The 16810-nt window shown below is 37.5% G+C and overlaps 1 protein-coding gene across 1 annotated transcript in view; it reads left to right on the top strand.

The window, feature by feature from the left end:
* The window catches only part of b4galnt3b (beta-1,4-N-acetyl-galactosaminyl transferase 3b), a 29549-nt gene that overhangs the window by 4811 nt on the left and 7928 nt on the right, over nt 1-16810 (top strand). Inside the window, exons 2-14 of the mRNA XM_011476158.4 lie at nt 5643-5695; nt 5781-5864; nt 7332-7427; nt 8489-8579; nt 8692-8792; nt 8887-8954; nt 12268-12346; nt 12460-12526; nt 12727-12861; nt 12989-13098; nt 15070-15170; nt 15321-15382; nt 15469-16642. Of these exons, the coding sequence (XP_011474460.2) occupies nt 5643-5695; nt 5781-5864; nt 7332-7427; nt 8489-8579; nt 8692-8792; nt 8887-8954; nt 12268-12346; nt 12460-12526; nt 12727-12861; nt 12989-13098; nt 15070-15170; nt 15321-15382; nt 15469-16642 (2221 nt within the window). The remainder of the gene's footprint in view (nt 1-5642; nt 5696-5780; nt 5865-7331; nt 7428-8488; nt 8580-8691; nt 8793-8886; nt 8955-12267; nt 12347-12459; nt 12527-12726; nt 12862-12988; nt 13099-15069; nt 15171-15320; nt 15383-15468; nt 16643-16810) is intronic.

A 16810-nucleotide genomic window follows, 5' to 3' on the forward strand; every position in this document is an offset into this window, starting at 1 on the left:
GAGTTGCTTCATCGGTTTAATGTTGTTGGCATTTAGTTTCACTCCTCGTCAAACACAAGACTTTCTTCAATAACTCCCTTTACTTATTTTGAAATACTTTGGTTCACCCAAAATTGAACCAAGAACCTTTGCTTTCAAGAAGACCAGGGTTGACATACTTATTCTAAAGCAAATTTTAGGTGTGCTTTCATATTTGCCAAAAAAAAGGCAAATTATCCAAACTAATAAACCCTAATGTGAATCAGTGTAAGCATCCCCCAATTTGAAGAGGTTGGAAATGACAATCATTGTGCACCTTTTATTTTAGGTTAATTTTCTTTTACACATTGTCTGGATTAAACCAAATTCTGAAACAGATCAAAACACCAGGAAATAATTACACAATAGGGCTCGTTTATCTCATTTGGGGGAGATAAACCAGGAAGTAATAAAAAGCATAAAAAAGAAAACCGACTAGAGCCTGCACCTCCTCACTGTACCATGTTCACCCACCACACATTTTCCAACTCCTTGTGGTTCACACTTATTTTTCTTGGCTATTTGTGATATTTCCTTTGGTTTGTTTCTGCTCTTTGGTCCACAGATCATCATTGTTGCATTCACAGTCAAGTAAACCGCTCTGGTGTGTGTTTACAAGTGAACAGACACTCGTTCTTAAGAAGAGAAGTTTTGAAACAGGAAACGGTGCCATGCAAACTTCATGAATACTAAAGTGAGAAGAAGCAATGCCTATAGGCCTCTGAACAACATTGTAAAGCCATCTTCTAATTTGCATTGTTCATCAATTCATTTGGTGAACAATGCAAATTTGTCCTGCAGTGTCTGTAAAAACTGTTCATGTGTAGAAATACGGTTAATATAAAACTGCAGGTCACCCCTATCAGTGTGGAAGTGGTAATCCATCCTGGAAAGTTGCTTACTACCATCAACTTTTCAACAGTGTGGAACATTATAGCCCTCTCAGCAAAGTAAAAGAAGGTTAAAGCATTAATGTCTGTCTCCAGCGTCCAATCCATCAGCACGCTATTCTGCTGTATTTGTTGATGTTTAGTTGGATTAGGTGATTTCAATTTGTGATTGACTGAACATGTATGAACAAGTTAATAAGCAGCAAACAGAGTAAGGAGAGTTGGAAAGCAAAGAAAGGGGTAAGATTACAGGAAACTGGTTTTGGATCATTGTTTTACAGTCTGTCTCAGCCTTAATATTCTCATTATTACATTGTTGATTGGTGTTGTTAACATGGTCTTTTGGCCTTTTTCTGATGATTGAGGACATTTATTAAGTGCGTTAAGCTTAAAGTTGCATTTCTTGAGGATTTCTTTATTCAAATAGTTGTGAATCAGGGGCAGACAAAAAAAATGGCATCTTTGTGGAGGGCCACCAGCTCCCTGCTCCGCATCCAATGAGATACAAATAGATCCATGAAAATTTTGATTTTCCTCGATAGCTCCAAATGGCTCACCATTTTTGTTGCACCTGTAAAGCTAGATTGGGGTTGTGAAGGGCTGTAAGCTTGTGGGAGAGCGTGTAAACGGATGGATGTTTTGGGAAGGGGGAGGCGGGCCTATTTCACACCAATAGTCCCTCCCACAACTCAGAAGTGAATTTCAGATGTTAAGTACTGCCATTCTGCAGAAACTATGTCCTTGAAAACAACACAGAGTTTTAGTTTGGCTAAAAAAGGCAACAACTAGAAGACCACTGGGAACGCTTTTTAAAAAAAACCTCAAAAGATGATCAGAGTGGGACTTTATTTACATCAGTAGCAGGATTTTATTTAAGAATAACGTGCTATACAGCTGCTGTAAGGATAAACTTTTCATAATACCAGTTTATACTCATGTCCTTTTATTCACGTTGTTTGAACAAAAAATCTTTTAAAAAGCATTCTTATCCCAGCAGTTAGGCCATTTCAGGATTTTTCTAACAAAAAATGCTCAGACTAAACAACAAATTTGAATGTTGGCACATCTACAAAAAGAACTGGTCCTCTTCAGATATATTCCTTCACTCACAAAAATAGTTTATGTACTTTGCTTTATTTCTCTTTTTTTTTAGTGGGGGGGGATTAAATGTCTTTTTTTCTTGGGTGTAATGAAATAATTTTTCCTTCACAGCCTATTTTTCAGTAGTCTTTTTAAGTAGGTTTCTAGCTCCTTTGCACATCTGTCATTTCCATCAAACCCCTTTAATTTAGCTATTGTCAAACTCATAATCCATAACTTTCACTTTAAGAAAAGTTTGCTAAAGTTTTGAACGTGTGGTCTGAGTTCACCTTTTGTCTGTCATCAAAATAAAGCAACAAAAAAAAAACAAGCACAGGCTTTCTTTTTGCTACCAAAGGGTTGGTGATAACCATACTACAGCTCCTGATACTCACAATCTATAATCTGATTTGTGTACTGTCAGTACACAGTGGCTGTGTTACCACTAAAGAGTTCTTAGAACTTGGTAAGTAACTGTAAAAGCACCTTATCTTCCTTTGAAAGCTGCCTCAGTTCTGCCCCCTTGCTGTACAGGCATTCATGATCATTTTGTGCCACACAAATGCCACCACAAGGCTTCCTGGAAAATTCCACCTACAAGGGTGTGTCACAGTGGAGTTCGAGCGAGCAGAAACAGTGTCCAAACATTTTCTACAGCTGTGCGAATCTTTTAGATGGAGTGTTGTTTTTGTTTGTGAGAGATATAAACTATTTTATTTTGACTATTTAAATATTGTTTTATGTGTTCTATAGGGAAATGTTTGGAAAAGCCGCCTTTGCCTTGCTTGCTCTTTGCAGATATAATGCACATATATTTTGACATACGTAATAAAATCCACCTGAGTTCATTAAAAATATCATAATTATTGAAACAGTTCTTTACTGAACCTATTCTGATGATAGATAATACATGCATCAATTGGAGAGGCCTCTAGAGTGCATTCAGAATCCTGTTTGCAGTGTATTATTGAGCCTCTTTAAAAGGGTTCACTGTTTTATCTCAAACATTGGAGATCAGCACACACTGCAGCGTAGACGCTTTTTAACATCTGTTTTTTTTAAACTTCACCACAGCAGTAAAGTGCCGTCCCTCAACAAGGAAAAATTGGCTCCTGCAGCACTGATGTCTGCGTCTTGGTTCTCAGGCCATCGTTGTTTGACCGAAGCATCCTTTTGCCGTCCTCTGATGCATTTTTACAACTTTTGCCAAATGCAATCGACAATTGTTGTTACTTTTCATGCAGGTAGTCCCGTTCAGCAGCAACAACAGCAGATTCTGTCAGTGGCAATTTATCTCTTCCACGAGGTTACCATCTCCCAAAACTGGAATAAAACTGCATTTATGTTTTTTCTTGTGGGAAAACGAGTAGTCTCTGGGACCTATCCTGTTGTGTTATTTGTGTTTCTCTTGTGTTAATTAAGGCTCCTTCATGTGTTCCATGGTTATAATGGAGCAATAAGATTAGATAATACATTTGTGTTTATTTTTTAAACAAACCTAACGACTGCTGGATTTAAGCATGATGTAATGCATGATAACTCCCTTACTGACTCTTCTATTATACATTTCCAATCGAGCCTTGGAGGGATTACCCTTCTGTTTAGTTTATTGCAACACACTTAATTTTGGTTTAATCCAGTACCTTATACTGGCAGCAATTTATGTTTCATAAAATCTGAACTGAAGACTTTATTTCATATAAATAAATTTAAAAAAAGGTATTCTCATTGAAACTTTTTCTGTTGGCTGCATAAACAGGCTTTGGCCCTCAAGTATGAGATATCCTGCCTTCGTCTCATGTAGGTCACCCTGGCACTTATCAGATAACGTTTGAAGTGTTTCAGTTAATAAATGTCTTGAAGGAAAAATGGATGTCGATGTCGGGGGGGGGGGGTGACATTCTTAAGTCTTTTTAAAGAGAAACAACAATAAGGGAATGTTCTTAGTCTTTAGTAAAATCTATATTGCTATATTTATACTGAATTACATTAAAGTGTCAGCTTTTCTTACCGAGCTTACAGAAGCAATATATGCTGATCAGATAATTTAGTTTAAGTTGTAATTTAGTTGCATTTATTCACATTTTCCTTAAAATATGTTTGTGTCAGTGTAAAGGCAGATTTTATTTTAAATGACTAACCTTTTCAGATAATTCTGTTTTTTTTTTGGCATGGGGTACTGCAAAATCTCAAAGGTTGTTGGAAAGTAGTTCTCTAGATCATTAACCACTAAATGTGTAGCTTGCAAAGTGAAGGTGGTGCTAGATTTTTCTCTCATGGAAATTTTTTACCATGCATTTAAAGTGTTTATTTACCCAAAGCGTTCAAAATCCACATGTCTACTTTCTGCTGAATCCTTGCAACTGTAACAAGACTTCAAAGATGTTCGGTGTCTTAAATTGAATGGGAGAGAACAAAGTTTATGCAGCATTACGAATTCAGTATGTCAAGATCCAGACCCTGAAGATCAAAACAAATGGAATTGCGAAAATATCTCTTCTTCTAGGTTTTAATGTGAGGCTGCTTGGTGCTGGCCGGGTCCTTCCTTTGTGGTTCATGCAGGCTTCCTCCCACAGTCCAAAAACATATTTATACACTCTAAATTGTCCCTTAGGAGTGAATGAAGTGTGTGTGTGGCACTGTGATGGACTGGCAACCTGTCTGGGTGTACCCTGCCTTTGCCCTTACATAGCTGGGATAGGCTTAAGCGACACGCATGATCCTAAACAGGACAAAGTAGGATTAGAAGATGCATGGATGGATTTTTATATAAACCCCTTTTGTCAAACCCACTTTTCAAAAATATTATACAAGAACAACTTTGATCGTCCAATCATCCTCATAGTAGGAGCAGGAATATATTTTGTCTGTCTTTAGAGATTAGATTGGCAAAAAAAAAAGGTCTAAACTTTAAAAAACACCTTGAAGAACCATTTCTTTAACTTGAACATCTCCTAGGATTGAAGCTTTTACAATCTTTGTTTAAACAAAGTTGATATTTTTCTTCATTAAAATTCTTCTTTCTTCAATACCTAGCAGTGTAGAACTTCTGATGAGGATAGAATTGACCTTCACGCCAAAGAGTGGTGTGGTTAGAGGTCCCCACCCTGGTGATAATGACAGGCCTTCACTGACACTGTTACCCCAGTTCACTCACTGTTACCATGAGCTCATGAAAACACAAACAGCTCAGGCTATTTTCGACACGGTAGCCTATAATTTTAGCAATGGCAGGGAAGTGCAGAATGAACAATATTCCTGCATCTGCTCTGCCAGAACATACAGCGTTTTTGCTGACACCGGTGGAGGCTTTTGGGACAGCAACGATTGGCGTTGGGATAAACAAACTTAAATTTAATATTAAAAAAAAACGTACATCCAAAAATTTTGGTGCGATTGTTGTTTTTCTTTCTGTTTAAGCAAATTTCCATTGATTTATGTTAGTCAGAAAAGCAGATAATGGTATCCATTCCTTCAAAACCACAGTTTTATTTGCTTAAATTTAGTCGGTGGAAGCCAGGAGAAGAATAAAAGCCTCTTTCATATCCCCTGGTAAAACACAAATCTCTTTCATACCACCAGAGGGAACATGTGAAGCTCTGTTTACAATTGATATTTACTTTTGAGTCTGATTTTTTTCTTTTTTCTTTTTAGGTAATTCTGGGATTGAGGACAGCACCTGGCAGAGACCCATCCTTGACCAAACGGTAAGGAGACTGCTGGAAAAATGAGAGGATGAAATGGAGTCAAGAAGGCGAGCTTCAGTTAAACCAGGTTTAATGCATCTTCTAGGATGAAGGCAAAATGCAGTTGGCCTCAGTGGAAGATTCAGATGTTTGGAGTTCACGCTTCAACCCACAAACCTGGAAACCAGAGGTATTTATGAGTGCACCATTATGAGTGTGGTTTGCTTAGAGCTCGAAAAGGTTGAAAGTCTCTTTCCACTGAACTCTGTGCATCCTACCTGAGCCTCCACCTTCCTGTGGTCTCAGTGCTTTTGCATGTTTACGGCGTCTTTCTTGATTCTAACTTGAGCAGCTTCCACAGCTTTGTGTCGAGGTCATCAAATTTCCACTATATTAAGAAGGGCCGTCTGTGCTTTGACCAGCTGCTCGCACCTCATGTTTCACTTCAAACAGAAGCTGCTGCTTTACAAGCGAGTGTATTCAAACCTCAGAGTTATGTCCCGTGTTTGCAATTGTGCCTCATTATGATTGATTTTTTTCTCTCGTGTTTTTTGAAATTATAAAGGAATCAACACCTTAAGTTCAAGTTAATTCAAGTTAACATTACAATTAAAAATGTTTGTGTTCTGTGGATTAGTTGAAAAGTTAATTTACAGCGATAACACTGCTAAAATAAATTAAACACCATATAGTTTAAGCGCAATATAAAAAATAATATTGACACTTTACACAATCAGTAAAAATATAATAAAAAATAATAATAACAAAATATGATTATATACATAATATTATGATGATAATCTGATATTTAAGAAGATTCTTGGATAAGCAGATAGATGAGGGTGTAAAGACTAATAAGATAAACATTACATAAAACAGTTTTGGGGGGAAAATGAGTGAAGGTTGAAGTGGCCTAACAAGGCTGTGTGGATGTTACAGCAGCATTGGCTTTCAGAACAGCTTGAAACAAAACCCGTAGACCAGAATGACCTTTAAACCCAGGCAGGTGGACTTAAATTAGTGTCCGTTAATATTTCTCACTTACCCTGGTGTGGCCTTACGTGGTTTTTGGTTTCAAACTAATATTAATATTTACCTCACAGTCCTGAAATCAGACACGTTCAGCTTGACCATTAATGAAACCGTAATAACCAGCTGACATCCTGCCACACAATATATCAGAGAGTAAATAACATGCTGCTGTGCAGATGTCAGAGAGGTGCATGTTTACAGGACGTCCTGGCTTCCTCTTGGACTCACCTGCATCATCACGGATGTTCCCTTTTCCTACACATTGAGATATTTGAAATAGCCTAAAAACAAAACCCCACTTCCAATCTGACTAACATTTCTAAATTAAACCAGAATGCCTTGTTGACTCTAGAATTAAACCTAAACAACAATTGTTGTATTTTTTAGGAAATATCTCTGACAATATAATATATTTGTTTTTTTCTTTCCTTCCTTTAGGTGGGACAACTTTTTAAACAATGCATGTTTATAAATTCTCGTGCCTGAGTGACAGTTAAAGAAGAGCCCTTCTATTTCTGTTTATGTTAATTGATTTGGCTTTGTAAAAAAAGGAAGCAGGTTGGATGCTGACTGCCTTCCTGTCATCATTGCTACGTTTTGAAAAATATTTTTACTCCTAACACAGTTTATTGGGCAGGCCAACCTGCATGTGTTTGAGGACTGGTGTGGCAGTTCCATTGCTGACCTACACAAGAACATGCACTATCCCCTGTATCCCCATGTGAGTAAACCTCTTTCATCACCTTTTTTATAGTTATGCATTTATTCATTCACTGGGAAATGACACAAGTGTGATGCCACTTTAATAATAGAATATACTGTGCCATTTTCTACGGTGGCCCTGAAGTTCAAATCACATTAACAAATGTCTCAACGAGAAACCATATTCAAGATCAAAATGACAGTAAAAAAGCAAAACAAATACTAAGAAAACAATATTCCATAATTGAAATTCTAGCAAATAATCAAAATAAAATGTTAAAAAATGAAAGAGAAAAAAAGAAACCAGAAAAGGAATTATGGGTCATCACTGACTGCATGATGACATTAGATCGAAATGTGGAAAAGAGTTGCTTGAGAAATCACAGAACTTTAGCAGTGGCTGTGGTCGGAAGCTTAAACAATATCATCCATTGGAAGATACTGACATGCTAAATAACTACCTGTTGAAAAGGGGAACAAACATCAATCCAATCAGTGATGTGCTAAAATACGGTACCTACCTATACTGGCTTCTTATTCTGTTTCATTTTTATTTTCTTGTTGAGTGATTTGTTGATGCGATTTTCACATATAGTTAAAAATGAAAGATTGCATTTAGTAAAACCCTTTTTTTAAGGACACGTGCCATGGGCTTCTGATTTTGCTGCACATCACTGAGTTCGGTCCAGTTTAAAAACTTTCTTTTGCTGTGACATACTTTTTAGAAAGTCTATATAGCTGCACACTGGTCTTAATTTTTTGGATGACCAAAATGCCACTAGGTGAATGTTTAGTGGGACACATTTTTCATTTATTTATTTGTTCCTTTCATGAAAATTGTTGACTGTCAAATATGTTTACATTTTTACATTATTGAACATTTTCCCGATTGGAAAGGAGCAGAACTGAAGAATACTATTCTTATAATGACACAGAGGACGTTCCTACACACATTTGGTTTCACTGTTGTTGTCACTTACGGTTGTTTTCAACATCAGCATCCCAAATCTGCATGTTCCTGGACTAGTAGACTCACTTTGTGCCGATTGTGTGGCTGTTTTTCTGCCTTTTGTCTTTCAGTCCAGAACTACAGTAAAGAAGCTGGCCGTCTCCCCTCAGTGGACCAACTATGGCCTCAGGATATTTGGTTATTTGCATCCCTTTACTGACGGTACATTGCTTGTTCTTTCTCTAAGCAACTTCCTGCTGCATACTTGCTTACCTGCATGCCATGTTGTGCGTCTTACAGTTCCTCAGGCTGTCTCTTTTTTTGTCTCTATCAGGAGACTTCGTTTTTGCTTTGAGCTCGGATGACAATTCAGAATTTTGGCTAAGCACCGATGACTCCCCTCTCAAGTTACGTTTGTTGGCGTGGGTTGGAAAGGTATTCATTTTAGTTGTTTCCCATCAAATAGCACAACAGCCTATGTGATAGTTATTTCCATGTTTGATTTTTGATGTATTTCTTTTACGTTTAGACAGGCAGAGAGTGGACAGCTCCAGGAGAGTTTGACAAATATGCCAGTCAGACCTCCAGGCCAGTTTGGTAAGTCAAGAAAACCTCCAGCTGAAAAGCATTCAAACAACATATGCTTGTGTTGGTAGTTGTGGCTTATGTATTCCCTTTTTTTTTCACGTGAAAAGATGTTCAGACTCCAGCCTCTGAACTTACAAGTTCACTAATTTTTTATCTGCAGAAAAATGCCAGTTATTGTCTAAAAAAGGACATTTTTAGTCATATAAATACTCAACGCATCACTGATAGCTTTCCTATTTGACTCAGCAGACTCGTTAGTTTGCTGGTTGGTTTTGTCATCAGCGTAGGTCAAAATGTTCTGTAACCAGTCAAGAAACTTTAAAAGCTTTAAAATATTTGACAAATTTTACATTTGACAGTTAAAAGCAAAGCCAACCCGTTTTTTCCCGCACATCTACATTGTGAAATCTCTACACTACTGTATATCTATTGGATACAAATGTTTGAACAAAGCTTTTGTTTTTTCAATTGAAATACATCCATTTGTGTTGGAGATTGGGTTAATAAAGCCTCTTTTTTATATAGTTACCACTTATTTGTCAAGCTAGTTTTTTTACTGGACATGTTAATGTCATGTTTGAAAAAATCCAGTTGTTCTTGTTCAACTGTGTGTCAGCAAAATGAACAGTTTAAGCATATTTAACATATTTCAGCACTACACATATGCAATGTGTTGATGACACAATGCATGTAAGGCAACTTTGAGGCCATCCGGCACCTAATCATCTGCTTAGAGGAATCTTCGGATCACATGCCATCCCTGCTTTTTTGTTAGGAAGTTGTATTTTATTCATTTTGTCTTGGATTTAGAATGAATGGAAAGAACATGAATGGAAAGACTTTTTGAATAATGGCTCAAGTATTTGTTTATTCTTATTTTCTAGTAATCATCACGTATTCTGAATCCTGAAAAACTATGAAGTTGTGAGTACTTGAGAAGTTCAGGACAACTCTCACATCACACCAAGCTCTATGCCTCAGTCTATTATTTCAGAATTAAAAAGGCCAGAAGCTTTTTTTTTCTTAACTTGTCCTGCCCAACAGCTGAGCAAGCAGAGCTGAAGGCCTCTTGTGTTGGACATATTTTACAATGGATCTAATGGATTTTCAGACAAACTAAGTGTTTATTTGTATAAACACCTTTTGATTTGAGGCTAAGCTTTATATATAATAATTATGTTTACATGCATTCCTTGTTGGACCGGACGGAAGAAAAGAAAAGAGAGAGAGAGAGGGAGAGTGGGGATGTTAGAGATGGGGGGGTGGGGGGGATTGGGGGAATATAGGGGAGGGGGAGCAGTCAGTAATACAAAATCAAAACATAAATGTGTCATAAATAATTTGCATGACTTCATTCTCACATACACACACCAATACATAGTATGCACACAAGGAAAAGAGAGCGTGCAAAGCCGAAGCCCCTGCCAGGGCATGGCCCTGCCCCACCCCAAGGTGCTCCAAGCCCAGACCCAGTTCCCTGACTACATGAGACCTATGTCAGCGCACAGATGAGAAGCACGGTACCGCCCGGGAGTCCTGAACCCCCACCCGCCCCCATCCCCAAAGGCAGGCTGGTATCACCCATGCCCTGCCCGCACTGCACACCTAGACAACCCCCCACCTGCTTCACCGAGGAAAGACCCGGGGGAGGCAGCATAAACAGACCACCTGACTGGGAAGGTGGACATGGGTGATCAGCAGAGGCCCCGGGGCCAGGGGATGGTGAGCCCGATGACTAGGCTCCAGTTGGTCAGATGGAAAATTGGAGTGCCCTAGTTTGCCCAGAAAAGAGGCCCTACCCGCTCCTCAGGGGATACGGTCCCCCCCAGCTCAAATGTTGTGGACTTCTTCACAATGTGAAAAAAGAGCTCCAAGGTCAGGTGCGGAGGAACCCCCAGGATGCCACCAATGCCCCGACAGCAGCCGCCGGCCTGTCCCACCCAGTCTATGCTAAAAGGAACATTAACAAAATAGAGACTTTACTCCTTATTGGTTATTTATTTAATTATTTATTCAGTTTTTATTTTTCATTTTTCTGTTTTTCCCCAATTTTTTTTCACAAAAAAAGAGATGTGTTGTTAGAAGTTCACTAAGATTTTTGCCCAGCTAAAACAAGGAGAAATGCCACCAGATGAGTTCAATTACTATTTTGCTTTAACAACTTTGCCTCAGGTATATATTTAGTTTTAGTTTGAAAATGTATTGTTTTCTTATAGAACAGAATAAAGACTAACTATTATAACTTTTTCAATGAATACATTTATGGTGATGAATTATGATTTATAAGTTTTATAAATGTAAAGAGTCATCTTTTTTGTTACCAAGTTTTTAACCAGGGAAAAAATGAGTTTACCGCATAACATGTTTAGTTTCACTAAAAATGCATTAAATAATGCATCATGGGCAATGAAGTTAATTACCAGACAAAAGTCTTATAATTTTAACTTCTCAAGTTCAGAATTTTCCAGATTAGTTATTTACCTTTCAAATAAATATAAATGAAATTAAATGAAACATTTTTTTCTTAACCTTTCATTTTAATAATTAGCTAACAAACGGATAATAGTCTATTACCTCAAATTTAAATTCAAAGTGAATACCAGTAAGTAAGACTTGTGGACCTTTCTGCTTGATGTATGACTCATTTCCACTCTGTTGTAACCTCAGAGACCTAAACTGCACAGACTTGTGCTCAGACTTTGAGACTTACAGTAACCTGACTAAGTTTTTTAGCCTTCAGCTGAAACTGGACATAAAATGAGTAAATAGACAACATTTTTTCTCTTCATATGTTGTTATTGTTTAAATATTTTACAATACACCTTTTCAAACCACCTTATAATAGGCTGCATGTCAGTTAGTGTTTTTTTTTAAAAAAATTTGTGTTCTATTGCTCACTTATGTTCTCATGGTATTTTTTGCCATTTGCATCATTTATGTTTACATTGTATTGTATTTGTTGTCTACTTCACTTAGATTTAGGGACACAAATTTACCACCTGTCCTGGTACAATAGATAAAACACCTCTGGTACATTTGCACAGATGCTTTATAATATGCAATGTCACTTCCACATAAAAAATAAACTATATTTTTGCTTGTTTAGGTTAAGTATTGAAGTTCTAATGAGCTTATAAATGCACTTTAGAGTGGGTTTTTCTTTGTTCTTAAAGATTTGCTTCACTGGGATATAAAACGGACACAGGCTTAAGTCACCTCGAAAAAAACAGTGACAAGCAGATTTTGACAGACCTAACTAAACAAGAGCTTTTGTACGGTGGTATAACTGCAATTATAAACTAAGTGAAACCCTGTCTTACAGGTTGTCCTCGCACAGGAGATACTTTTTCGAAGTTATCCACAAACAGAATGACAGGGGAACTGACCACGTGGAGGTGGCAGTAAGTAGTCCCTTTCTTTACTTTTAACCTGAATTAAAAGTCTGTGCTCACTTTTAAATCTCTTTTTTTGTCATGAAGTGTGGTGCTTAGTTTATTTCTTTTTATGCACTTAGTGGCAGCTCCTGAACCAAGACTTTTCTTTTACGGTCATTGAATCCAATCACATCTCCCTCTATGTTGGTGAGTATCAAACCGTGTTCCTACAAAGTCATCAAATCTTTATTAGCACACAGCATAAATTTGAAAAACACTTGCTTTATCATTCTTTATCTGTCAGTTAATCTTCAATGTTAAGTTGTGGTTTACTAAACATGGGTTTTGTTTCAGAGGAAGGCAAAGCATTTTTTTTTTTACTTACACTTACTGATTTCATCCCACAGACGAATCTGCCTTTTTGATGAGCGACGTTTCCCACATACCACAGACAGCTGCGAGCCACCAGCTCGCCCCCACTAAACAGCACAGCGCTGAGGCAGACATGCTGAGGGAAGACCCGAGAGACGAGCTTTACCGAGGTGAACGACGTGACTAAGTGGCTTCATTTCCTATCACGCAGATGTTTCAACTGAAAAAGTTGTTTCCTTTTACTAACGAGGCATAATGTTATCGGGACTCAAATCTGCTTGTTGTGTTTGTTTGCAGTCAATCTGATGAACAGCGAGTACCTAGAAGGTGTGCTGCCAGATTGTTCGTACAAACCCAGCTACATAATCAAAGACTTTCCTCTGATGCGTTACCAAGGACTGCAGTTTGTATGTATCTTCATTTAGGTTTTACTGAATCCAAACTATTACAATTGTATTGTTCTTAAAAAAAACTCCACAGGGCAGGATTCAATGCAGTTAATGTTTAAAGTTTAAGTTTGCATTTTATACAAATCACACTCTTTGAAAATAAAGTTCTTTTTTTCACTGTGCTTAATTAACTCCAGAATAACGTAGCTGAAAAAGCTCGTTAAAGACCCACTTTGATAAAATGTGTTTTTTCTGTTTTTAAAACATTCTTGTAGAATTTATTTCTCATGATAGATGACAAATATTACGAAAATTAAGCTCAAAATTTGCATTTCATAATGTTTCTTTATTCAAAGTGTTGTGAATCAGGAGCAGGCGGAAAAAAAGGCTGTTTAAAAAGGCTACAAGCTCCCTGCTCGGCTCATTCTGATGCATCCTCTTGCAGAACACGAGATCCATGTACGTCTTTGTTTTCCTCGTCTGAGCTGGCATCTGGCTCAAAGCTGTGCCGCTGGATAGCCCAACCATTTTTGTTTCACAAGTAATGTTAGGTCAGGGTTGTGAGGGACTGTAAGCCAGCGAGAGAGGGTGTAAACAAATAGGTGATGGGAAGTGGGGGCGGGCTGGGCCCAACAGTCCCACCCACAACTCAGAAAAGAATTTCTAATGAACTCCTGTTGCTCTGCAGAATCTAAGAATATAACAGTTTTTTTTAATTTGGCTATAAACAGCATACTCATAATTAAAAGGTCACTGGGAACCCTTTGAAAATAGGTCAAAAGATTAGAATGGGACTTGAAAGAATTGTATATCCATATTACAAAACACACTTAAAATGCATTGAAATAAATTGTAAAATTACCGACTTATTAGGGAGGAGCTGGTTGACATTTTTCTTAATCTATTCCAATCTTTTATTACTTTTTTATGCATGTTAATAAGCATACATACGATATTACCAAATTTTAGTAAAAGGCTTGCTAAACGTTGACAATTTTGTGCAGTTTGATTGTTTTTTTTTGTACATATTAGTAATCCAAAAACCCATTGCAAGGAAAGACAGCTTTATTGGCTTTAAGCATCAGAAACTCAAAAGATCTGGAGAGCTTTACACAAGGAAAGAATCACTTCAAAATCAAATATTATGTGAATCACAAATGAAATTCCTACAAAGTTATTCATAAAAAGAGTCATTTAAATTCAAAAATAATAAAAGTAAACAATGTGTAGTTGTCTAGTTTCAGTTTAGTTAAAAGAAACAGAAGAGACAACAAGGGTGATATGAGCTTTGGTGCATTTAACATGACAAACTCAAGCCTGTGTCTTTACAGAGCAGGTGAATACATTTGCATTCTGTTATGTTTTAACTCCTGGTTGTAACAGTTGACTGCTTTTGAAAGAGATCCTGCTGGCTTTATATAATTGGGCCATTTGTAAACTAGCAGCAACAATCTTACAGCAAACCCGGGCCAGTGTAAGGACTTGGGAACAAGCGTAATGTCTTCCATTTTTGGTTGTTAAACTAGTTACAGTAAGGTAACTTGTGAAATTACATGATCCAGGGATTGCAGATTACAGACTTTAGAAATAGGCTTAATAATAAAACTGATTTTAATTTGTCATAATGCGGTTGCTGAGGTTAGGGGTTTGTTTAACTAAAAGTCATTTAGGTTCCTATATTTCAGCTTTTGCTTTTATTCTCTCCCTTTAGTAAATAGATATGATTCCTGACTTATTATATTTAAACGATAAAGCCAATTCAAATATGTTTACATGTTCTCAGCTCTTGCAAAGTGAGTCTGAGGGCTGAGTCAGCCAAGCTGCTCCGTTGTCTGAGGTCTGGATATCAAAGAGTTCAAGTCCTGCTTATTTTAGTTTCCACAGGGATGTCTTTAAACTTAATAAAATTGATTTAGTTAGAACAAGAGAGTTTTCTATTTAAAAATCTTTCCATGACATGAACTCTAGCATATTATTTTTTTCTTTTAGGTGCACTTGTCCTATGTCTTCCCAAACGACTACACCCGACTGACACACATGGAGATGGAAAACAGCTGCTTCTACTCTGAGAGCCCTGAATACATGAGAATGTAAGAAAGTTTCTTCAAAAATGTAATAAAGATGATCTTCATAACTAATAATACACACGGTTTAACTACAATAAGTTGCTTTCAAATCAGTAACTTTGTTTGTTGTGACATTTTGACAACATCTGGATTATTTGGCATTTTCCTCTCCAGGTATGGTTTCTCCAGGTACATGAATATTGATCATCCATTTGGGCAAAGACAAGATGACATGGGTATGTTTTTAAAACTGATATCATAAAATAGTTTGTATTTTTAGAAAATACGGCGTTCTTTTGACTGATATTTTGTTGAATGTTAGATTTTGCAAACTTGGTTTCTAACGAAGAGGAGGAAAACCTACACAACTACATTGATGAGACTGAGAAGAAGAGCAATCTGAAAAAAACAAAAGATAACGCCCTTTACCCAGACTATGGAGACAATTATGACAATTCTGTTCTGAAGCAAAGGCGCCACCTCTTATCCTTTGATAACCAAGAACAAAACAGCACAAAGGGCAAACCCTCTGTGGCAAGGCTGCACACTCAGGGGCTGCAGGACACACAAGGGAATCATGCTACACCACAGCTCCCCTTGTTGCTATCAAAGGTTGCTTTGAAACACCAGCAGCAAAACAAGACAGAAATAAAGCAAAATAGCTCTCTAAAGAAGGACAAAAAGAAACATTTAAAAGTGCATCAAGAAAAGAAGCAGAAAGTAAATTTTCAGCGGAAAATAGATCCCCAGATAAAGAATGACAAAAAGCCGGCCAAGTCAGAGGGACTAACAACTTCTCCATTAGAGCAACTCCCCCTTAAACAGAATCTGAGCCTCATCTCTTCTGAAAAAAATCGTAGCAAAATTCAGAAAATCAAAGGCACACAGGCTCAAAACACAGCAGGACAAACTCTGGTGACAAAAAGAGCAGACCAGAAGAAGTTAGTAACCAGAAAGAGGGAGGTCCTTCCAGCCAACACCAAACATTTTACGGCGTTCCGTGATGATGCAGTAAACTCAGATCGCGTGGAAAGCAATCCAGGAAATCACATCAGAGCTAAGGAGATAGAACTAAACATGCTTGTAAATGGAGAAGAAATGAAGAACTTCCACAAAAATGTTAAGTCTTCCCAAAGAAGGACATACAAGAAAAGTACAAAAACAGCAAGAGAAGAGGGCCTAGAAAGGACAGAGGACAACCCCTACAAGTCGACTGAGATCAAGACACAAGCAAATAAGGAAGAAAGACAGCCTGCTTGGTGGGAAGAGAACCACTATAATGCTGATTATGACAACTCGGAGACTCCTGCACCAGTGTTTGACGTTCAGGTCAACTGGAACCAAACCTTCAAGGTCAACCCCCTGAACCTTCAACGACTGCGTACAGATTGGATCGATCTGCAGTGCAACGTTTCTGGAAATCTGGTGCTGCAGCCCTCTGATGCTCTGCCGATAGTCAAGGCTTTCATCGATAGTTTAAATGACAAGCATTATGGGTAAGTCTATGTTTGTGTGTTTGATTCTGAGCCATGTGGGATGTCATTTATGGTTGATATGAATTTAAATGTCCTTTTGACTTTGCAACATTCTATTTTTATTTTCCTGATTTTATTAGTTGTTTTTCATTGTCAGTGTGCAGATAAAATCAAGTAATTTATGACCAT

Source organism: Oryzias latipes, chromosome 6 (assembly GCF_053564925.1).
Source record: "Oryzias latipes strain Hd-rR chromosome 6, Olatipes_Hd-rR_3.1".
In the NCBI taxonomy this organism is placed as follows: domain Eukaryota; kingdom Metazoa; phylum Chordata; class Actinopteri; order Beloniformes; family Adrianichthyidae; genus Oryzias; species Oryzias latipes.